Raw genomic sequence first — 24,443 nt, forward strand, 5'->3', positions numbered from 1 at the left:
CTTTTCAAATTTATATAATTGTTATAATCAATTGGCTGAATGGTCTATTTTTAGACTAATATAACAGATTCTTTTTTCAGTATACTGTAGTCTATAGAGGCAGCATTAGGCAAGAAATACACTACTTGAAGTCAGAAAGACTTGAAGTCTAAACACTAACATATACTGCTTTTGTGACAATCAACAAGGCTGTCAATTGGACCAAGTCAATATCTTAGAGACCCAGATAACTCTCTAAGATCCTAGATTGCAAAATAGTTTATAACTGCATTGGTATAAAGAGTTAGTGGAAGAGTTTTCCTTTCTGGGAGCTCCTTACTTACTCCAAGAATATCACAAGTAATATATAAAACAAAACAAAACAAAAAAAATGAGATTGGACTAGATACTTAATGATATCTTTTCTGCCACTGATATTCTGTGATTCAGCTTATGTATTATAATTATAATTTTTCATTTAATTAGATTTTTAAAAATTGTTAGGGTAACTAAATTTGCACTAAACATAGTTACATATAGTAATGCTACTTTTTTTGAACTGAGAATAGTTTCATTAGTAACTGAATAAAGCATGTGGTATCTTCAGTGTCTCCATCAATTGAGACAAGAGAACTTTGTAGACAAACTCAAATAGCTTTAAAAGTTTTCTGTTTGAACAAAAAAAAACCTCCAGTTCTAAGCAAACATAGCTCACACCTGCCACAATTTATCACTAAATCATTAAAGTTTAAAAGACAGCTAAAGTGCATTGAAATTAAAGGAATGTAAAGACAACACATATAACCTACATTTAGTATTCAGTTGAACTATGAATGTAATTTATGAGAAATTCCTGTATTCTTCAGAGGAGTTTCTTGAAGTGAGTTGAGAAGAGATATATATACTTAGTGTCTCCAAAACAAAGCAGTATAAACAATTCCAATTAGGTGTGCTGTGTGTGGGTCTGTATGTTATTTTAAGAAAAGTAAATTCACCCATCAAATCTTATTTGATCTTGCTATTCAGTAGCTTTTGTTGCTCAGACAAGTGCAAGTCAAAATCTAACTGTGTGGTCTCTTTTCTTAGTAACAAAGAAAAGTTGTTGTTCATTGAGACACACATTACTTTTTTTATTTTACTTTGAATAAACTGACATTGGAGACATGAAAGATTTAGGATATACTTTTTTTCTCCAAGGTCTATAGTATTTTATTTTTTCAAATACATGCAAAGATAGTTTTCATCTTTCTCCTTTGCAAAACCTTGTGTTCCAAATTTTTCTCCCTTCTTTCTCTGTCTTCCCCTCCCCAAGAAGATAAGCAATCCAATAAAGGTTAAAAATATGCAATTCTTCTAAAATATTTCTATATTTATTAATTCATATTTTAACAAACCAATTGCATTTTTAATCCAAAAATTAAAAAAAATGTGATAAGATAGTTTCATATGATTCTGCAAGGTCTCTAAGATAAGACTTGCATTCAAGTTCTCTTTCTGTTATCTGATTAGGCAACAATATAAAAAAAAAAGATTAATATCTCAGTTCTTTAGGCCAGCCCTATAAAACTCACAGGCCACAATTTTTGCAGCTCACAACACACATGAGTACAGCCTCTTCCAGATTAAAATACAATTTGAAAATATTTAGCAGCATAAATAAAAATATAACAAATTTTAATTGCATTTTAAAACTAACCCCAAAAGCAAGACAGAGAGATCTTTATGCACAGATGCAGGATTCCCATCTCTATTTTAGTTTAACACCACTGTGGCAAGGTAACACTCTAAGTAAATTGTAGAAAATGTGGCTCTTTTGCATTGGTGGGAGTAACTTCATCTGAAAGTTCCATATAAGAATGAAATTAACATCTGATAGTTTCTCTTATGTAAAAGTTTTTTTAAAAAAAAATCAACATTTTGAAAAGATTCTACCCCTGAATTTAATTTATAGCATCTGAGCCAGTGAAGAAAATGTTATTTATTAAAATAAAAATAATCAATTAATCAATAAACATTTTAAATGCCTACTATGTGCCAGGAACTGTGCTAAGTTTTTTGAGATCCTGGACCTGTAATTTTATTAGCATAAATAATTCTCTAATGAAAAAGCTCCAACTACCAATGCAGATTGGCACTTCCAATGATCTTAGAAAGTTATCTAAAGTAAAGGGAGCTTAAATGATTTATCCCAAGTCACTATGTATCAAAATTCATATATATCAAAAGCAAGATTTAAACTCTGGTGCTCCTGACTTTGGGGGATACCAGTCTTTGTGTTATTCCATAAATAATTCTTATTAATTTAAAATGACTTCTTCCTTTTTTAAAAATTTATTTATCAAATCAAGAGCTAAGAATTGAAAACCTGAATTTCTATAAATTGTTGTCTGGTTGTCTGGTAAATCTTGAATTTAGTAGCTGAAAGTTACTAGACTATTCAAAGTTCTTCCTAATGGTTGCAAATTATGCATACATACAAACTTTTAAGACAAGATGTATATTTTAACATTGAAAGATTTAATAGAGATTATCTACTTAAACACCCCCTCTTCCTTATTTGACAGATGAGGAAATGATTAAAGAATCTATCCTAAGGTCACTAGTTACATAGCCACCTAGTTAATTACAGAGCCAACAATAGAATTCAGGTATTTAGGATCTAAATCCAGTGCCCTCTCCACTACATAAAGCTGCCTCCTGATCTATGTAAATAAATGTCAACCTAAAGTACTAATTTAAGAGATATTTAAGCATACTTTAGTAAAGAATCAGCCTTCTAATATCTCTAAGCCAACTGCTGCTTGTCTCTGGGAAATCAGCTTCAATTAAGTAAACCATGATTTCCTAGGTTCTGAGTCAGGATTCTTTGATGAGATTCTGTCCCCTAAGGGAGATAGGAGCAACAGTGGCCAATGTGTACTAGGTAAAGAATGAGCTGTGCTGACTAGTTGACTTCAACCAAAGACAGTTTTCATTAGAGCTTTCAGTTCAATGCTGCTAAATATTCCTATTCTTAAATGTCCAGAAGCCTCAGGGCACAGATTTGAGACAAAGAACACATAGGCTCTAGGAAAAGAAAACGAAGTTTGTATAAGACGAAAGTAAGCTCTCCTCTACAGGGTTTATTAACTTGAAAGCATCACTTATTAACAACTTAGTTTATGCTAGGGATCTGTGTTTTACCCAAGATAATGACAGTAAGATATGCTTTAAAAAAAGTTTGAACTGCTGAAGACAAATATATGTCCATGGAAGATTTATTCTTTCCATAAAGTTATTTAAAAGGAGGCGGAGGCATTTTACAGTGTTCTAAATTTCTTATGACATTCATCTAATTCATAAACTTAAAAATAATTAATTTTACCAGAGATTAAAAGAAATTCTTTCTTCTGTCACATTATTCTCAAAATTTGGTTTTACATAAAAAACCCAGAAAACCTTATTTTGACATTTTAATTTGATACATATATCTATCTATCTATCTATCTATCTATCTATTTTTTTCTTTTTCACTGTATTAATTAGTCAATCAATCAACAAACATTCCTTAAACCTTTACTATGAGCCAGGTACCAAGTTAAAAAAAATAGAGGGGAAACAAAGAAAAAGTAAAAAATGATCCCTTTCCTCAAAAGCTTGCATTCTAAAGAAAAGATACATGTTTATAGGCAAGATTTTGATCAAATCTAAAATTGATATGCCTCAGACTCAACTGTTAGGTACTCTTTAGAAATGACATTGATTCTTATAGACATCTAGAGGACTAATAAGTGTATTAGGCTGATACAACAAAGATTAATTGATAAAGTGACGACTTCTAGAATTCAGTGAATGAATTCCAAAATTTAAGTTTTTTTTTTCTGTTGGGTTAATAATTTCTGCTTGTGAGATTTGTGTAGAATACTAGCCTTAGAAAGCTCAAAAATCAAAGCCCTTTTTTTCTTTCAATGCATGAAGAAAATGAAATGTTACTTATAAATTGTTCCAAGTAAACAAATTTATTATATCTTACCTTACAAACTCTTCCAACTCGAGATAATATAGTCTTATCAGAGGTACTGCCTTCTTGTGATGATTCACGAAAGAAGAAATATATTTTATCATCATCTTGATTGTATGTGTCGGGTATGGGAAAAGTTCCAATAAATTTTGCCCCTGTAAAGAGAATGAAAAGGGACTAGAACAAGCATTTGCTAAATACCTATTATGTGTCAAGTACATTATTAAATGCATTATAAATACCTCATTTGAGAATAACACACTATAACATATTTAAATATGGAAATATTTCAACATGGAAAATATCTTTTGAAAAAAATTCTAATCAACGTATTATTGGAGGTTTGCATGACCTGATCATGATCTTAAAAACATTCCACCAGAATGACAAAAGGGTCCATGACAAAAATAGATTCCTCAGAATTCAAAATATTGCCAACCAAAGGATCATGGGCAGATAAGTATAAGTTCCTTGAGTCTTCAAGGAGGAAGTTTATAAGAAAAACATCAAAAAGAAGTGAGGCTGCTGTGAATTATATTGCTTCTTAAAACCACAGGTAGAGAGTTCAGTACCAGGTGAACACCAGAAGATAGATAAGCATCTCAGAACAAGGCTCAGCAAGCCCTCTCACCAGAAGTGTTAGTACTCCTGAACGTCCTATACACTCTCTACTGGAGGTAGTATACAAGGTTACTTATAGTACTATACAAATCACAAAACATTATGAGATCACATATAGTGAGTAATGCAGCCAGATGTTGAAATGTGCAAAGGTCTTAAGGAATAATAAAACATTGGGATAAATTCCAGGAGTGACACAGTTACTTCAAGGTCTATTAAATTTCTCTCTACATGATATCATCTACTTCTTTTATGATTAGATTACTTACATAGCCTTTCTTGTGCTTATTAAAAATGATTTTTAATTTATTACCTTTCTTATGTTGACTCCTTTATTGTTTTTATCCATGAACTCTGTGAACAAGATTCTTCTGTAGGAGAACTGGGAAGGTTTTCTAAACTATAAAATAAGTATTTGCTCTTCTTGTTAAGCATATCTTGCTATATGCAAAAGTTAACTTTCAAGGTAGTTATAAAACATTACCATGGTGATGATAGAAATAATATCCTAACACACATAGGTTACTACATCATTTCATCATATTACAAAAATATCCTCACTGTAGAATTTACAGTAGTATTATCAGGAAATGATTTTCCTAGCATCACTGGATATCATATTAGCTGTGGGCTTTCTACAACATTTGAGCTAAGTATCCTTAATGATTTACTGCATTCTGCCTCCTGAAAAAATACATATTATAAAATTGAGGCATTTTCAATTCCATGAATTTTAGTCTTGACTCAAGTTGTCCTCTTTGGAATTAAAAATTATAATTTTATTCTAATAATGTTAAAATTATTAAAATATTCTATTAATATTAAATTATTATTTTAAAAGTCATTTAATGTTGGTATGATATATTTCCATAAATAAGGTATTACTGATAGTAAATAGCAAAGCAAATCAGTTCAAGAAATGAAACATTGCTAGAAGTGGTAGGAGGAGGTTCCATTTCTTTGCTACCTATTCCTTTTTTTTTTTTTTTAATGAGGCTCCTAGAGTTGTTACTTGCCCATGATCATACAACTAGTAAATGTTAAGTGTTTGATGCTGGGTTTGAATCCAGGTCCTCCTGACTTCAGGGCTGGTACTTTATCTACTATGCCATTTAGCTGCCTCTATTTGTTCCTGTGCAATTTAAGTTTTATAATACTCGACTTAAACTGATTTTTCAAAGATCAGCAAAAATTTCTTGATTGTCAGATACAAGAGTCTTTTCTTAGTTTTCATCTTCCTAGACAAGGTACTCTGGAGAGACAGAAGGAAGCATAAGGCCAGTAAGTGAATCACCACTACTATCTTAGCCACCATCTCCTCTCAGCTCATGATGGGAGTAGTCCAGAACCTTGAACCCAAAGTCTTGGGAATAGCAGTGTCCCCTATCTCCTCAGGACTGTTTCAAAAACAGGTCCCATTACTATCATTTGGAGGAGAAATCCAAAATCCAAATGGAAGTCCAGCTTCTTTATCACCACTAGCAAAAACTGCTGACCAGTTGTCTCCAACAAAGATAGGTATGGGAGATGCATGGCAGCATCCCTCCACTACTGACAACCATTTCTGATTCCAGCTTAGCACTCATGATCATCATCTGATAAGAAACTCTTTCTGAGAAGGAGCCAGCTATCTCTAACAATTGCCAACTAAGTGTCACCCATCGGACAGGCAAGATAGTTTAGCTAAATTTACAAGACACTATGAGTAAGAGATAAAAGGCAGTATTTGCTACACAAGTCAGACCACCATGTGTAGATTTTGCTTGTAACCATAGCTGCTGATGAACTAGGAAAAAAAAAGTCCATGCCACAAAAATCCTTGATACTGATAATGGTTCAACATCAGAAGCTAATAAGATTTTACCAATGGAAAGAGATTAAAGAAAAGGCTTTATAATCTGATAAAAATTATAAGACTTTTCCATTTGGCTTCCAAGCACCAAGCTATTCATGCAATGAATAGACGCTAAGCCTGGCATCAGGAAGACCTGAGTTCAAATGTAAACTTGGACAAAATATTTAACTTATGTTTCCCATGGTTTCCTCAATCATGAAATGTGAATGAAAATAATAGATAGGTCCCAGCTTAATATAAGAAGAAATTGAGATAATATTTGTAAAAAGTAGTTACTATACTGCAAGGCATATGCTAAGTGCTAAATATTTATTCCCTTCTCTTCTTCTATTAAATTTGATCTCAGGTGATTCAGTTCAGTGTTCTAACACATCAAGATTTGTCCACATGTCATTATTCAGTGTGTTAGATATCCCTTTCAGATTTGTGTCATCTTTATATATAAACTTGTCATCTATGCTTTTATCTAAATAATCAAAAAGTCAAATAGCACATCATGAATATCACATATATTACACAGCCACTGATATATCAAGTATTTTAAATTTTTCATTTGTACCTATGTAAAACAAACTCCCTTACATCAGAACTTATCCATTCCTGCCCTCAATTTTTTTGATTTGATTCTCAGGGATAGGAATTAAAACTGTTTACTTTTTTTTAATACCCCCTAAATCTAGAATTTACTTTGAATTTAAAAAATAATGGAATCTTTTATCATCTAATCATTTTTAATGAATGCTTTTACATGCAATTGTCAGGCAAATGACTACTTTTAGGTTCCTCCAGTGAGAATTTCATCAGATATTCTATTGTATTCTTTCTACTGGAGAAGAAATTTGTAAATAACAACAACAAAAAAATCACATCCAGCCCTCTGTAGAAAAACCCAAAATAAAACTATTTCCAAATGCTGAAAATGAAGAGTTAAAAGTTATCACCAGAAAGAAAGAAAAATAGATATCTCCTTATGTTCAAAACTCAGTGAGAAATCTTTATACATTTATAGGCTTCATTTTTTCCCCAAATGTTCTTGTTAGGTAAAAACCTATCACATCAAATTTTTAGCTTATTTTGTAATTTATGACACCGTATTTAAAATATTTTACAATTTCTATGATGACAAGGATGAAACAATATTCTTGGAGAGTTTACCATGATTTAAGTTTAGAAAAAGACCTAAAAACCAGTAACACTACCTTTTATAGAAATGTGCCTGCCATTACTAGAAAAGCCAAATGGATACTAAATATCTTTGTAACCTCACAATACCTGCCAACTGGTCTTTTCATATAGTTGAAGCATAACAAATTGCTGAATGAATGATATTTTTTTCTTTAGAGGTTCACTCTTAACATTGAGAGAAATATGTATATTTTTGAGTCTTGGTCTGTTGATGTCTTTGGAAACTTTTGTCATCTTAGTTAATTTTGTCATTCTTTCATAAAGATAAACAATGACTCCTTCCAATATATAATAGTAATTATTATAATAGTCAAATGGACAGTATATTTCTAAATTCTTTTCACTTTTTTGAATGGAAAATTTCATTGTCCACCATTTTCCCCTATGACATGAAAGATCTCTTAATAAAGTCATAGAAATTAAGAAAAAAAGAATTAGAAAACAAGTGGGTGAATTCAATTGAACAAGCATTGATTAAGAGAGTATTTGAACTGACTGTTGATTAGTTATCCCCTCCTCCTATTCTAATCATGAAAAGAATAAAAGCTATTTAAGATTACCATGGACACTGAGGTCATGACCATGATAAATAGTATTAAACAGAACATATTAAATTTAGACCATCTAAAAGGAAAATATCTCCTGGTGAGATATTTAAAAGGGTAGATTAGTTTCACCAAAGATAATAGAATTCACATTTCTTGAAAATGGATTAGCAATAGTTTTAAAGGATTTCTTTTAAGTAATTATTCTAATTGCAACTGTGAATTTATTGATTGAAACTTTAGCTTCTGCAACTTGCTATATGTAGATGTTAATAGAAAAGGCATTTCTTATTCACAACATATTACATTTATAAATCCCAAAAGACAAAATAGTTAAGACATGTGTAACCTTAAGAGTAAAGAAAGTTATTAATATTATTCAAAAATCAATTTTAAAATATACTGATATTTTGAAATCTGCATTTAGGAATTTACAAGTTCATTTATAATTTTAATTACATTGCATATTTTATTGTCAGTACACAAAATAACTCTTCAAATACCATCCATATAAATAAAAATTCATTAGAAGTGTCAGCTGCAAATTTTTTAAAAATGTACAAATATTTTTAAACATTGGCATAGAAAGCAAAATTAAAAATTAAAAGTCTTAATCAGAGTGCGTTTTTACATGAAGATGTTGAAAAATATAGCTGCTGTAAAATATATTCCCAACAGCAAACAATTTTTTTTCTTATTTATGCTATTGATAGTGTTTTATTTGTGGGAAAAAAAATCATCATTATATACTGATAAACAACTTGTTCAGTTGGATAACTCATCATCACAGTGTTCATTTTCGATTCTTCTTTATATGCATTTGTTCAGCTCATAATGCTTGGGTCTAAAGAATTTAATAGTAGTGATATTCTAATAAAAGATGTGAACCATTGCAATAATGAATAATTGAAATAACAAATTGTGAAATTTCCAAGTTATCGTTCCTCCCTCATTTTGCAAAGAATATTAAAAACTTTTCTAAATTTAAAATTTCTCTTAGCAATTTATTAATATGATCAAGTCAAAGTTTAATTTCTAATTATAAAATCATATATAATTAAATTGTGTATAATTGTAATATTATATTGTCAACTATACACTATGGATTATAATTAAACTTGTCAAAAGAGTCAATAAAGATACTCTTCAGATAAATAAAAAAATATGAGTTCTTAGAGGAATATCTTACCATATGGATAAAAAGTTGGAAAATTGCTCATATGTTTATTGTTAAATTATGAGAAAATATAACTACTCAATCCACAAATATGAATTTTGGTAATTCTCATAATATTCATAACTAATCAAATAGTTATTTTATTATGTGACACCAGAAAAATATAAAGATCTCAAAATTCTTTGTGACTAATGGTTTTCTTTACAGAAAAATCAAGTAAATGTTTATTTAAACTCTAATTTGCTAGAAAGTTCATTATGCAAATCAAGAAAATAATTCTGAGTTAAGCAGAAACCAACAAACCTGCCTTCAGACAAGCTCCTAGTGCCACTATTCAGAGGAGAATCGTTGTGCAGAGAAGACCCAAATTTCTCATCAGTACCATCAAGTGCTGATTAAATGTCTCCAACATACATATAAGTATAGAAGGCATGGAAACCCACCAGGCTAGACCACACATTCTTGATTCCAGCATAGTCCTCTTAACAGTCATCTTGGGAAGGATTTCCTATCTAGAAGGAATCAGCCATTCCCACCAACTACTAAGTGCCACATACAGGGCAAATATGCCAACATAATTGAAGCAAAGCACCCTGAACAAGGGACAGGAGACAGCATATGCCAGGCAGGCCAATCCACCACCACAACCAATTGGACCATCATCTCTCCTCAAAGTCCGAGAGCCATGGGAATAACAATGTTTCCAATAATTATGTAAGCACCAGATGTAAATAGGTAACCTGGCATCTTTTCTCATAGGTACTATACCCATAGATACTAAAGACTCAGAAAAGAAAGTTCTTGTCACAAAAGTACTTTTATAAAAATATTCAAGGACTATTTATAAAGTAAAAGTAATCTCCTCCAAGAGATCATAATATCATAATATCAAATCATAATATCAAAGATATTTTAAAAAGACAATACATTATAGTATCATATATTGGATAAAGAATCAAAAGTTCTAATTCCAGCTACACTAGTTACTACCTGTGTGACCATACAGTCTCCACAAGGGGAGACATTTCTCTAAGCCTCAGTTTTTTCATCTGTAAAGTGAAGAATGTTGGTCTAGATGAGCTATAAGATATTTTCCAACTTAAAATTAATGCTCGTTTGAATTCCCATAAAAGTATACCCAACATGTGATCAAATCAAACTTTGCTTGATGACTTCCAGTTTCCTTTACAATATATTACATAATTGTATCTGTAATTATTAGGAATCCCTCTCCCCCTTTTTATCAAGTCCAAATAGGATTCACTACATTTTATACACATTGCTTCTATTTTACCCTCTAAGGTCAAATGGGATGTAAAATCTTTTTTCAATAAAATGGTTTTTCTAATACTTGAAGGAAATTATGTCTCCCATATAAATCTTTTTTCATTTACGCTAAACATTTCTATTTTTTTTAGCCATTCTTCATCTGGCATGAGCAGCAAGTTTTATTAATATATTTCCTAAAATCTAGCACTCCAAATATACATATTCTACATGTAGTCAGACCAAGGCATCGTATAGAATGACTAATACTTTTTTGGTTCCATATAGTATGCTTCAAAAAAAGGGGCATAATGAGATCAGATTAGTTTTTTTGGTGCCAAATTTAATAATATTAAACTTATCAATCAAAATATCTAAATTTTTTGCCATATAAACTTATCTAGCTATGGTCCCTCAACCCTATATCTATGTCTTTCATTTCTGAACCCTCCTGTAAGACATTATCCTTATTAAAATTTAGCTTATTAGATTCAGTCAAAATTTCTAGCCTCTAGCTTTTTGTCATCTACAAATTATGCAAGTACATTATTCATACTACTTTATGCAATTTTATGCAAATCACTGAAAAAATAGCACAGATCCAACCAAAATCCTATGACATATTCCACTGATAACCTCTTCTCAGAATGAGAGCTAACATCTTTCTTCTTGGGGCCCAATGTTTCAACCACTTACAAAGTTATATAACTGAATCATTACATAGCCATATCTCTACTGTATGATCACAAAAAATACTCTGTTAACATCTAGGTAAACTATATTTTAAATAACCTCCAATTTACCACTCCAATAACACTAAATAAAAATAAATAATAATAAATAAATGAAGTTAATTTCATATAACCTAAACCTTGCAGTCATACTGATTCTTCCTTATCTAGATGTGAAGTTTTAACACGATTGAAATCTACCTGGTCTCTATTTTTCAGACTCTGTTCTTTTCATTTCTTAGATGGGTGGAGAGAATGTTTGACTTTCACTAGTTCTTTAACACTTCCATGAGTTTCAAAATATCAATGCAGAGTAATGGTACAATCACATACCATTGTTGTTTTAGCCAAATTTTTCAGGAGTATGGCATGTGACATATCTGGCTTTGGTAACCTAAAGTTTCTAGATTCTCTCCAACTGTCTCCCTATTTAATAGGCTTTGAATTCTCTATAAAGCTTATTGTTCAGAAATTTTCCCATTCAAAGAAAAATTGGAAACAAAGAGTTGAACAGTTTTTCCCATCATCCAAGATTCCTTTCCTCATCTTTTCTATGATCTTTATTGGTTTTTAACAGTATACCTAAGATCTTATAGGAAATATAAAGTATTGTAAAATTTTACAGAAATGTAAGATAATTTATTAATATTTTATTATGGTTACTGAGCAATGGAATGACATGATGGAAATAATGTTTTAGGAAGATGAATCTAGTGAATGGATATATTGTAAATTGAAGAGAGAAAGGACTAGCAGTTAGAAGAATAAAACAGGAGTACAGAATGAGATGATGAGAACTTAGTGATAAAAGCATCAGTAAGAGAAAAGAAAGAATTTAAGGGATATTTTGAAGTAAGTACTGGCAAAACTTGGTGATAAATTGGAAAACTTAAAGATGACTGTTTTCTGATAATAGTGGATACTATTATTTGTGGAAACCTGTGAAAGTTACTTTATTTATATTTTTCCTTATGTGTCAAATATTCATACATGCAAAATAAATCAATGGATTATTGTAAGTAAACTTTTTGATAAGCTATAAAATGCTATATAAATACAAATTCAGCCATTCCTCACATGAAATGATTTATAAATCCACTACCAACCTTGCCACTCAATTAAAAATATTCCTTTTAATGTGTGGTACACAAAATTTAACTTGTAGATATGGACTACCCTCAATTCAAATAGTAGTTCTAGTTTTAGATAAACAACTAAGTTTTAGAGTCTGAGACTGATTTTTAAGAGGTGGCTTTAATTGAAAAGCTACAAGAAAATAGATTCAAATTTTGAGACAGTTTAATGAAAAAAAAAAGATAGATTTAAGTCCCCTCCTTTTATCCTCTTAAGAAGACCCACAGAATTGATCAATTTTATGAAAATTAGCTTTCTTTGGAACCTTTTTTTTTTCTTTTCTGCAAGTGGACAAAACTTAACTATCTGAGAGTTCCTATACATATGCACCAGATATATTTTTCAAATACTTCAATGATTTTTGCCCAGCAATGTAGCTTGTTATACAGGGAAATAAATCTGTCTTTTAATTACTTCAACAGATATTTGGAAAACTATTATAAGATTCAGTTTATTTGGGGTTATGTTAAAACAATTTCCTCATCTTTAAACATTTCTTGTACTGGCTAAAGATGGTTTCTCACATTGAAATGTCTAAGTAGTATGGCTAAGTCTAAACAAATAAGTAATATAACAAATTGATAATAAAATAAATATAGACTTAAAATGGAGGTTCTTATTATCACACAGAGACACAAATGATAGGAAAAGTATTACATATAAACAAGACCGGAATCCAGAAAATCTTAAATAGTATGGTAGGTCATCATAAGCTAAGTATAGTATTTCTGATATCTATTTTTGTCTATGTCAAAACCATATTATTCACAACAGAAAAATGTCTAATATTTCATCAAGTTCAGTTTTGAATCACCTAATATTTATTATTTCCTCTCCAAATGGATTTTCTCAACACACATGAGTCAAGTTTCTTATGTTTTTAAAAACAAAGGCAAAATATTCACATTTAAGGAAAGTACTAACCATGGAGCCAGTAGTGCTCTGAAATGTCAGTTCTGATGTAATGATGATCATGAGTAGGGCCAAGTGAACGTGTAAATGCTGTGTCTTTGCCAAGGAAGTCTGAAGCTGTTCCAGCATATAAGTATTCATCTAGGAGGGAGAAAAAATTAGTGAGATCATTAGAAAAAATGTCAAAGATTTTAAATTAAATCAGTTTCATAGTTTCAAAGATTTAGGTTATATAATATTATAATATGAACCTTAATAAATCTTAGGTTCTAATGCTGAATAATTCAGAAAAAGTAACAAATTCTGTAGGCTATCTAATATGAAAGAAAAAATCCAAGTGCTTCTGAATTAATAACTCTAAATTCTTAATTGCCAAAATTTATGTCTCAGACATTATGTCTCCTCTCCATGGCAACAATGGAACATTTTGAAAAGTTATGCCTTAAGGAGAAATGGATTGTATAATTAACAATTTTTTAACTGATAGAATATCAATGACCACAGCCCATCTTTACCTAACCTCTGTTGAAAGGAATCTTTCAGCACTATCGTCATTCTTTCATAATTATAAACATGCCACATTCCTTGCGCTCAATTATTTCTCTAACAGCTTTGATGTACAAGAATTTTGAAAAAGGACAAGGATGGTGCCATTACTACATTCCAAACTTCATCTTGTAAAGTAGAAAACTGACAGAACAATGCAAAGATTTTCCATGGGTATTGTTACACAGAAATACTGCTTTGAGGAAATTTCTTTTACAAGATGATAAAGTTTCCAAAGGCATCAACAAACCAAGACTCAAAAATATACACATCTCTCTCTTAATTTTAAGAATAAATTTGTAAAGAGAAAATTCATTCTTGATGTTGAATTCAGTAAGCCCAGAATGTTCACTGTTGAATGGGAAAGAATGAAGAACAAATAACATAAAATATATGGACTTATATTTGACAGCAGCCTTAAAAAGTTTCGTATTATTACTAAACTATAATCCTTAATCCTTCAGATTAAAACAACAGCACTGGCTTTATCACTGCACAAAAAATGCAGCAGACATTCTTAGCTTTCATTCAATTAATCCTCATCAAAATAAACTTTAAAATCATATGACCTACAGGGCAATGGCCTAAATATTGTTGCTAAATATATCTAGAAGAACATGAATTAGGTTCTAAACAACTACAGAAACATTTTATAAGTGAAGCCAATTTAGGTATATTTCAGTGCAAACATACAACTATATATTTTTGTTAGGAATGTACTAAATTAAATGAAATAATTTTACAGGGATCCTTTCACATACTAGACTTTTAATAAATATTTGTTGAAAAGAATCAAACTAAATAACATGGTTAATGCAACTTAAATCCTCCCAAAGAAATCCTGTGTGAAAATACTTTGTAAATTGTAAAGTGTTATATTCTTTACAATAAAAGGAAGTTATAATTAGGAAGAGATAAAATCCCAATCAAACCTCTCTTAAAAATAATCTTTCTATTCATTAAAATGGCTTATAATAACTAACCAGAGGAGAGAAAATCACCACAACCCTTAATATAATGTTTTACTAGCCCATCTGTCTGAGAATCATAAATGATTAATCTTATGTATTTTATCATTTATTTTTTTAATAGAATGAGTAAATATGAGTCATATTTTTTATAACTCACACACACATACATATGCACTAACATTTCAAAGTTTCACTTTCCTGCCGCTTTACTGAATATGAAAATGCCAGATTGTTTCACTATTATCTTATGTTCATGTATACACATGATCAACAAGTTAAATGAACAGTACCTAAAGTTAAAAATTAAAATATTGCAAGGAGACTCTTATAGCTTCTAAAATCCAGGAATGACATTAGCATTTTTTAGCTCCAGGTATTAGACCACATATAGCTCTTGCTATTATTACATTTTGAAGGATGGACTATCTAAAACACCAGAAATTATTAGTTTCATAGAAGGGTATGACAAAATATTAAGAAACTAGATTAGAGTAGATGTCTTAGATATTAAAGATGAAAATCTTTATGGTATTTCAAATAGAATTTCAAATAGAAATCTAAATACTAATCTTACTGTGTTTTAAAATTTACTTATTTGGCTTTAATTATTTATGGTTTCAAATATTACATAATATGTGTGATTGTATATGAGAGAGGGGTAGAGGAAGGGAAAGAAGGAGGGAAAGAGGAACAGGGACAGAGGGAAGGAGATGGAGAAGGAAAAGGAGAGAGACAGAAAGAAAAGAGAGGGGAGGGAAGAAAAGGGAAGAAAGAGAGAGAGAGAGAGAGAGAGAGAAAGTCATGAATGTTTTAACATGGAAGCTAAAGATCTAGACTTAGGGTCAAGAAAAACCAGGATTTAAATTCTGATTCTGATGCTTGTTGCTTATTGGCTAGTCAATTTAACATTTCAAAGCCTCAGTTTTCTCATTTCTTGGATGGGATGGCCATTAAATTTTCCTTTAGCTCCACAATGTTATGAAAATGTAAGAAATGTATGCAGCTTTTATATTTCATGATTAAATGTGTAACCCTTTGATTAAAAGAAAAGAAATGTTTATATATATATTTTTTTCTATCATTTATAAGTATCACTCAATGATAAAGATCTCTGAAATTCTTCTATCTCACCAGAACTTCCTACCTTTCTATTGATCTCTTCCTATTCCTCATTTTGACTATAATATCCAGGCCTACCAACCTTTACTGTTCTCCCAAAAAAATCATTCCAACTTTTTATTACCTTTGTTGAAGGTATAGACAACAGTCCAAGTGTACATTGTCCTCTAAACCAAGAATCATGTCTTGTTGAATGCAAATCTCATACTACTTTCCACTACCTATTCTCTCCATGCTTCCTATTGAAGGATGCTAGAAGCTGAACTATGTTCAGGTTAGTTTAGCTAGAAGCTAAGCACCTATTTTGACTAGACCTACTACCAATTTTTGTGTTGTCTAATCTCAACTTGATCCTCACTGAAGCAAGTCAATATTTTTAGTCTTTTTAAAAATTTCTCTAAATAAAAGTGTATGGCAGAGTAGATAGAGAGCTGGACTGGAAGTTAGGAAGACCTAGGTTATAACTCTGACTAAATGTCAGCTTTGAAAGCCTGGATAAGTTGATTAATCTCTCAGCACCCCCTAGAAACTCTCTAAAGATGACAAATTAAAAGTAGGATGGTGATCTTCCTTGGTAGATCAAATTCTTTACAAAGACCTTCTTATGCTAATGAAGCACATTTCAATTAAAAACGCTAAAAAAAATCTTCTCTAAATGATTTTCTATTACACAAAAGTTACAACTAGAGATTTTAAGAGTAGTACTAGAAATTCTAATGAAAATTAATATAAAGTACTTCTGAGATATATACATGTAAATCAATAGTAGAATATGATTTCTCTTGTAAATATATATGTATGTGTCTACATATATATTTATTTATCTTCAGGAATCATAAATGGTCCACAAGGAGATAGACCTATACTTGACCTTACCTGTCATTACTGAAGCAAAAGGCTGCTGAGGATCAAAAGGACATTTCAGTCGGCCAGATTCCAAATTATGTGTATCCAGTTTAAACATGATTTCCTGTATATAAGACATGTTAATATAAAGATGATGTCAAAACTAAACAAGATTCTAGGAAATAAGAACGACATTCTAACTCTGGCTCAAGACTGAATAAATGAATGAAAAAAGCATTTATTAAGTGTCTATTGTTTACCAAGTCTGTACTAAATTCTAGGTATACAAACTGAAAAAGCAAGAAAACAGATAAAAATATAAACAAGGAGTTCACATTTTAGGGGAAATAATATATTTTTTTAAACAGTTTAGCCAGGGATAAGGCAAATAGAAAGGCTCAAAAGTACTATGGGTATAGCTACATGCTAAAAGTTAAGACTCAGAGGTCCTCAGGTATTCTAAAATGATCAAATGATATTGACTAAGATGTGCAGGGCATTGGGTCAGAGAAAGTGAAAAGGCCTGGTGGTTCTCCATCTCACCAGAAGGAACAAGAGTTGTTAAGTCCATTACATCTAAGGGGGAGGTATTCTAAGTTATGAGAAGTTTTCTTGCCACTGGATTTTCCCACCAACTAGGTCAGTAAGATTAAAATAAAGTAAGTTCCACTTCATTCCACACTGAATTTATCTTTAAATCTATGTGCCGTATGGAATGCCAGAATCAACAGCAAGCTTGGAGATCTTCTGGACCCATTCACTCAAAAAATGATTTAAATTCCTATTATGTGATAAACAGATATCTTGCCTTAGCTTTTAAAACCTCTGAATCTAGATTTTTTTTTAGCAGATTTATTTCACATTAATCTCCATATAGCTATATTCCAACCCAATTAGTCTATTTGGAGTTCCCTGTACTCCACTTTATATGGCCTGTCTTCTGTGTCCAGGACATACTCTTTTCTCATTTCTGAATCTCTATGTTCCTTCAAAACTTAGCTGCTAGAAGGTTTACTGATTGTAAGTACCATGGTTCACCTGCATTTGAAATGTCAAAAGGATAGCAAATGTATTTTCTAATTATAAGTAGAAATATTATCGTTTTGTAAGGGCAAAGGATAAGTCAGTCAGTCAGCAAGCATTAATTAAGTCATTTCTATGTGCCAAATTTTGTGCTAAATGCTAGGAAGACAAAGCAAAAATATTCCCTGCCCTCAAGGAACTAACGTGCAAACAATTTGTACAAGCAAGATATTACAGAATAAATTGGAGGTGATTTCACAGAAATGCTATCTAGTATTAAAGGACTTAAGATAAGGATCTTTTAGAAGATAGGACTTTAAATAAGAATTGAAGGAGGATAGGAAATGGAAGATTTTATATTTGATCTAGAAAGCAATAAGGAGCAGCTGGAGTTTATTAAATAGGAGGCGAGGAAAAATAAAACATATTTCATAGCTAAGTGAAGGATAGTCTGGAGTGAGGAGAGACTGGAGTCAGGGAGAACAACCAGCAGACTATTGCAATAATCTAGGCATCAGGTGATAAAAGCTGGTATAAGAGTGAAAGCAGTGTCAGAGGAGAAAAAGGATCATGTGCTAGAGATGTTTGAAAGGTAGAATTGAAGCAACATGACTTGACAACTGATTGGATGAGGATGAATGGTGGGCAACAGAATGAGAAATTGGGGATAATACCTAGGCTGAAAACATACATGACTAGGAAGATGATAGGTTTTCAATGATAGTAAGAAAGTCAAGAAAAGTGATGGGTTTTGGAAAATAGATAATGAGTTCAGCTTTGGACTTGTTGAATTTAAGATGTTTCTGGAGAAACTATTAAGACATTCAATAGGCACTTGTTGATGGAAGAATAGATGTGTGTAGAGAGGTCAGGACTTGATAAATAGAAATGAGAATCATCTGCATAAAGATGATAAGTGAATCTCTGGGAGCTGATGAAATCACCCAGTAAAAGAACTTTAAAAAGTAGAAAAAAGTCCAAAATAGAACCTTGGGGGATAACCATAATTAGCATAAAATACCCAGATGAAGAGCCAGTAAAAGAGATTTAGAAGGATAGAAAGAGAAGGAGAAGAGAACACTATCACAAGAATTTGGGGAAGAATTTCTTCAAGAAGAGAATAACTGGCAGTGTCAAAGGTTGCAGAAAAGTCAGTAAAAGTGAATATTGAGAAAAGGACATTAAATTATTTGGCAATTAAAAGATCATTAGTAATTTTGAAAAAAGATCCAATTCCTGAATTCATTGATATAAGAAATTTCCAATGTGGAAATATCCTTCTTGGATAGAGATCAGCAACTCTTCTGTAATGTTTAATCTTGGAGAGTTGTCTAAGGATACTCCGAATTCAATCAGTCAGGCAGTGATTAGTCAGCATGCAATATGTCAGACTCTATGCTTAAAAATGAGAATGGGAGGAAAGGCAAAAATAGTATCTGCCCTTAAGGAAGATAACATTCAATGGAAGAGATTCCAAACTAATAACTAGGAATATGACATATATATATATATATGTGTGTGTGTGTGTGTGTGTGTGTGTGTGTGTGTGTGTGTGTGTGTGAATACATATATAGATACACACACACACACACACACACACATATATACACAAAGTAGATGGAAAATAGTCTGAAAATGAGTGGTACTAGGAGCTAGGAGGACTGGGAAAGAAAGCTCTTTAGATCATGCTTCTTTTCAGAGCTACAATGTTCCCCAAAAAGTAGGGAATATAATAGTGGGAATATCATCCAACATTTAGTAAGTGTCTATCACACAGAGTACTTCTTTGTTTTCATAAAGAAAATGTTTTTCGCAATTATTACAAGCATTCTTGGTTGTGATGTTATTTTCTTCTAGGTATCTAATCCATCCAAGTTGTGTAAACAATCCTTTTTGAAAGTTTCATGTCATCCCTGACACTGTAGTGAACAAATCCAAGGCAAGCAGCTTCTTCATGGTGTTGGAGATGCATGAGGCAAAAATGTCCTGTTGGAGTATTTTCACTATTATAAAAACAGTATGCGCTTTAAAGTCAGTTGTTTTGGCTCAAACGTCTATTTTTACAACAGTGGCCTCAGATAACACAACATTGGCAGCTTTTGAATGCTTGGGAAGAAGCATCGTCTTAAATTCCACTTTCCAAGAAAAATAAGAAAGCAAAATCAGCACAGCCCCATGATCTTGAAGCAGTTTCATAACAAAGACAGCATGAGCTAACCAGAAAGAAGTGGGACACACAATATGTGGAAAGGAATAAATACTATCTGTCCAGACAGATGTTCTTCATGGAACATCTACAAACATGTCATAAGATCTATGAATAAGTTTGATAACTTAGTAATACATTTATTAGGTACCAACTATATGTAGGGTACTAGATTGGTCCTGGATTAGGAAATAATGGAAAATAACTGCATTTAGTGTCTATACTTTAGCAAGGCAGGGAATGATGTGAAAAACTTGCATGAGTCAGGATAAATAATCCCTAAAAAGGAATTTAAAAATTCTTTTTGATGGGTTATTATTAATTAACACTTTCATTTCATTGATGTTCATTAACATGACTTTGCAAAGATTACTATCTTGATATAGTTATTCCTCTTTTAAGAAAAATAATTTTATATTTACAGAATTGAGAGAATTAATTTTTTTAGAAATGTTAAAATGTAGAAATGTCAGTTTCACATATATTATTAGGTATTACAAAAGGACAATAGTGAAAAAGATATGATTATGAAACCTACATAAAGAGAAAAATGGCTTATCTTTCAAAAGGCAATTTAAAACTATAAACAGAATGAAAATTATTACACACACGAAACAAAATGACTGAAGCCTTTGGTATGCTGGGTGGATGGTAGGATTTACAAAAAAATATAGGCCTTGGAATCACAGGAATCATAGATCTGGATCTTAAATAGGCCCTAGGGACTATTAGATTAAACCCCTTAATTTAACAGATGATTTAACTGTGGTAGAGATAGGTTTAGTGAAATTCCATGGTCATAAAGGGTCTAAAGTGAGATTTGAACTTAGGTTTTGCTGATTCCAAGTCCAATATTTTATACATTCCAACAAATGTCCTTCCATGTCATGGTTAAAGGAATTGATCCCCAGAGAAGTAAAGTGATGCTTCCAAAATTATATGTGTAAGAAAACACAGAACCAGGTTTAAAAATTAGGTCTGATTAGAAATTTCTGATCTGAAAGCTAGGCCTTTTTCAGTTGCCCCAATCTATCTCTCTACCAAATAAAACCCAAATCTTTTTTTCCTTATTAAAGTTTATTTATTTTAACCTACATTGCTTTATGAATCATGTTGGGTGAGAAAAATCAGAACAAAAGGGAAAAATCATGGGAGAGGAAAAAAAACAGAAAAAAGAAGTGAACACAGCATGTATTGATTTACATTCAATCTCCATAGTTCTTTTTCTGGATACAGATGATATTTTCTATCCAAACTCTATCCAAAGCAAAGATTGCTTTGGATCACTAAACCACTGAGAAGAACTAAGTCTTTTATAGTTGATCATTGCACAATCTTCTTGTTATTGTGTACAACATATTCCTGGTTCTGCTTGTTTCACTCAGTATCAGTTCATGTAAATCTTTCCAGGACTTTCTAAAACCAGATTGTTCCTCATTTTTAATATAACAATAACATTGCATTATCTTCATATACCACAACTTATTTAGCCATTCCCCAATTTATGGGCACCTCCTCATTTTCCAATTCTTTGCTACCACTCAAAGAGTTGCTACAAACATCTTTGCACATGTGGATTTTTTCCCCTCCTCTATGATTTCCTTGGGATATAAACTAAGTAGTGGCACTGTGGGCTCAAAAGGTATGCACAATTTTATAGCACTTTGGGCATAGTTCCAAAATGCTCTCCACAATGGTTGGATCATTTCACAACTCCACCAACAATGCATTAGTGTCCCAGTTTTCCCAGATTCCCTCAAATGTTTATCATTATCTTTTCCTGTGATCTTAGCCAATCTAAGAGATGTGATGTGGTACCTCAAATTGTTTTAATTTGCATTTATCTAATCAATAGTAATTTAGAGCATTTTTTATATGACTATAGATGGCTTTAATTTCATCATCTAAAATTGTTCATATCCTTTGATCATTTATCAATTAGGGCATGATTTGTATTCTTATAAATTAGATACAGTTCTTTATAGATTTTAGAAATGAGACCTTTTTCAGAAAAACTGGTTGTAAATTTTTTTTCCCCAGATTTGTACTTCCATTTTTTGTCAACCCATATCTTAAAGGCTTCTACATGCCAGCATCAGTGCTTTAGGCCTAAAATCTGTATTACATTTCCTCTGATAATGATTATCAATGTCAATTTGGACAAGTCACTGAACCTACTACAAACTCAATATCTTTATTTCACCTAGCAAACATAATGAAATATTCTTTGGGAGGATGAGGAGAAATGAGGTGATACAATGGATAGAGCATTGGGACTGGAAGAAGAAAGATCTGAGCTAAATTTTACCTCCCTAGCTGTATGATCCTAGGCAAGTCACTTAATCGTGATCTTCCTCAGTTCCTTATCTGTAAAATGGGGACACGTTGGAGAAGGAAATGACAAACTGCTTTAGTATCTTTACCAATAAAGGAAACTTATAGAGATCTGGACACAACTGAATAACTGAACAAGAAATGGGAGGATCTGGAGATGAGTTGTTATTTATAGAAATAAAAAGTATTCCCATATCAAGAATATCACAGATCTATTGATGAATTTAAATTTAAAAAAAAAAGGTAGATAGAAGCAGCAAGACTAGCAAAAGAAAATTAGGGGAAAGGTTAGGACACAGGCTGGGAGCACAACATTTTATAAGAGAGCCCTTTTCATATTGGTAGCAAAGGAGAAAATGGGAGAAACTCCTGCATTCTGGAGAACAGCCAGGTATAAAATACCTGGAGAAAGGAGAAGTACCAGAGCTAAGACTGTATTACCTAATATTCCAACAGAAGTGCTACTTTCCTGCAGCCCTGAGGAACATGTAGAGATGGTATTTCTAATACACTAACAACAGTAGCCAATTGGTTAATTATGAGGCATTCTTTTCCCCTTCCATAGGAAAATGTTTCTAATTTTGGATAAAAAGAAAAAACATTTTTAATTTTAAAAAGTCATCTAGGTAGCATAATAGGTATAATTATGGACTTGAAATCAGGAATACCTGAGTTCAAATACTGTTTCAGACATTTAGTTGCGCAACACTGGGCAAGACACTTAGCAAATGGGAATAATAACAACTCCTATCTTATAGAGTTGTGGGGATCAAAAGAGATACATGTAAAGCACTTTGAAAAACTTAAAGATTTATGTAACTGCTAGATATTATTATTATTATTAAGATGATTTAGTATAACTTTGTTATACTAAAATTTTAGTTGTACTTATATTCCCTTTGAGGAAGATTATTCTCATACCTGTGTTTAAAATATTTAGCTAAAAGTTAAAAAAAAAAGTTACATTAGTATAATTTAATACTTTATTTTAGGAATTCATGAATATTGATCAGATACAATATATGTATCTTATCCAAAGTTCTAGGGATAATTTCTCATAAAAGTGTTTGAGTCTTCTACCAAAACTGTCAAAAGAGTACCAAAGTCCTCTGAGCAGCTCAATACTCCAAGGACTCATTATTACTTGTTCACTCATAATTCTCTTATTCAGAAAACTTGTAGTTTTGACTGCCTTAGGGTTTTTTGACAGTCCTAAACTTAAGTAATTAGCTCCACCTAAATTTCCTTTCAGCAGCTCTGATTTTAGGAGCTGCAGAAGAATATTTGCCTTTCTCAGCAGATTGTTAGCATTTGGCCTTTGGCCTCCAGCCTCAAAACACACCTAACCTGTGGAGCTATGCAATATAATTACACATTCTGCTATGAATTACTGCTTAGGTATTACACTTCATCAAAGAGAGCCAAGAGAACTTAATGCCAGCAGCACAGAAAGATGGATTCAATGGCTCCTTTTCCCACCAGTTTTCTTTTAGGGTTTAATGGAGTCAATTATCCATGTTGGTTTTCTTCAGACACTTGAGTTTGGGCTACTTACGTCTATTGATTTGGGCATGGTATTATGGGAATAAAGACAATAGATTGAGTCTCTTTATGAGTCAGTTACTTTTTCACGTGCAAAAAACACCTCCACTAATAATTATAAAACATATTGGACTAAGTGATTATGTGGGTTCTAGTAACTTTACACCACTAAAAAACAAAAAACAAAAAAACTGTGTCCCTTTGTCTTCTCTATAATATGAAGGGGCTGAACTTGATAACTTCTAAGGTGGATGATTCCTAAGTCTAAAATTCTAAAATGGTATTATTTATAAATCATTGATGAAATAAATCATATTTCATGATTCTGTGTTCTTACTAATATCACTCTAGTTCATAAGAGCCAGGTGAAAAAAATAATGGATCAATTGTAAAGGATTATCATCATCATTACTAAAAAACAACTCAAGGTACCAGAATCATATAACTTCCA

The 24,443-nt window shown here is 31.6% G+C and overlaps 1 protein-coding gene across 2 annotated transcripts in view; it reads right to left on the reverse strand.

Annotated features, from left to right (window-relative positions):
- SEMA3D (semaphorin 3D) overlaps positions 1-24,443 on the reverse strand; it is a 227,111-nt gene that overhangs the window by 70,528 nt on the left and 132,140 nt on the right. For both annotated transcript variants that reach the window (XM_052000439.1, XM_052000438.1), the window contains 3 exons: positions 16,918-17,011; positions 13,418-13,546; positions 3,992-4,134 (listed from right to left, as the gene is read on the reverse strand). In XM_052000439.1, the coding sequence (XP_051856399.1) occupies positions 3,992-4,134; positions 13,418-13,546; positions 16,918-17,011 (366 nt within the window). The remainder of the gene's footprint in view (positions 1-3,991; positions 4,135-13,417; positions 13,547-16,917; positions 17,012-24,443) is intronic.

Source organism: Antechinus flavipes, chromosome 5 (genome assembly GCF_016432865.1).
Source record: "Antechinus flavipes isolate AdamAnt ecotype Samford, QLD, Australia chromosome 5, AdamAnt_v2, whole genome shotgun sequence".
Classification (NCBI taxonomy): Eukaryota; Metazoa; Chordata; class Mammalia; order Dasyuromorphia; family Dasyuridae; genus Antechinus; species Antechinus flavipes.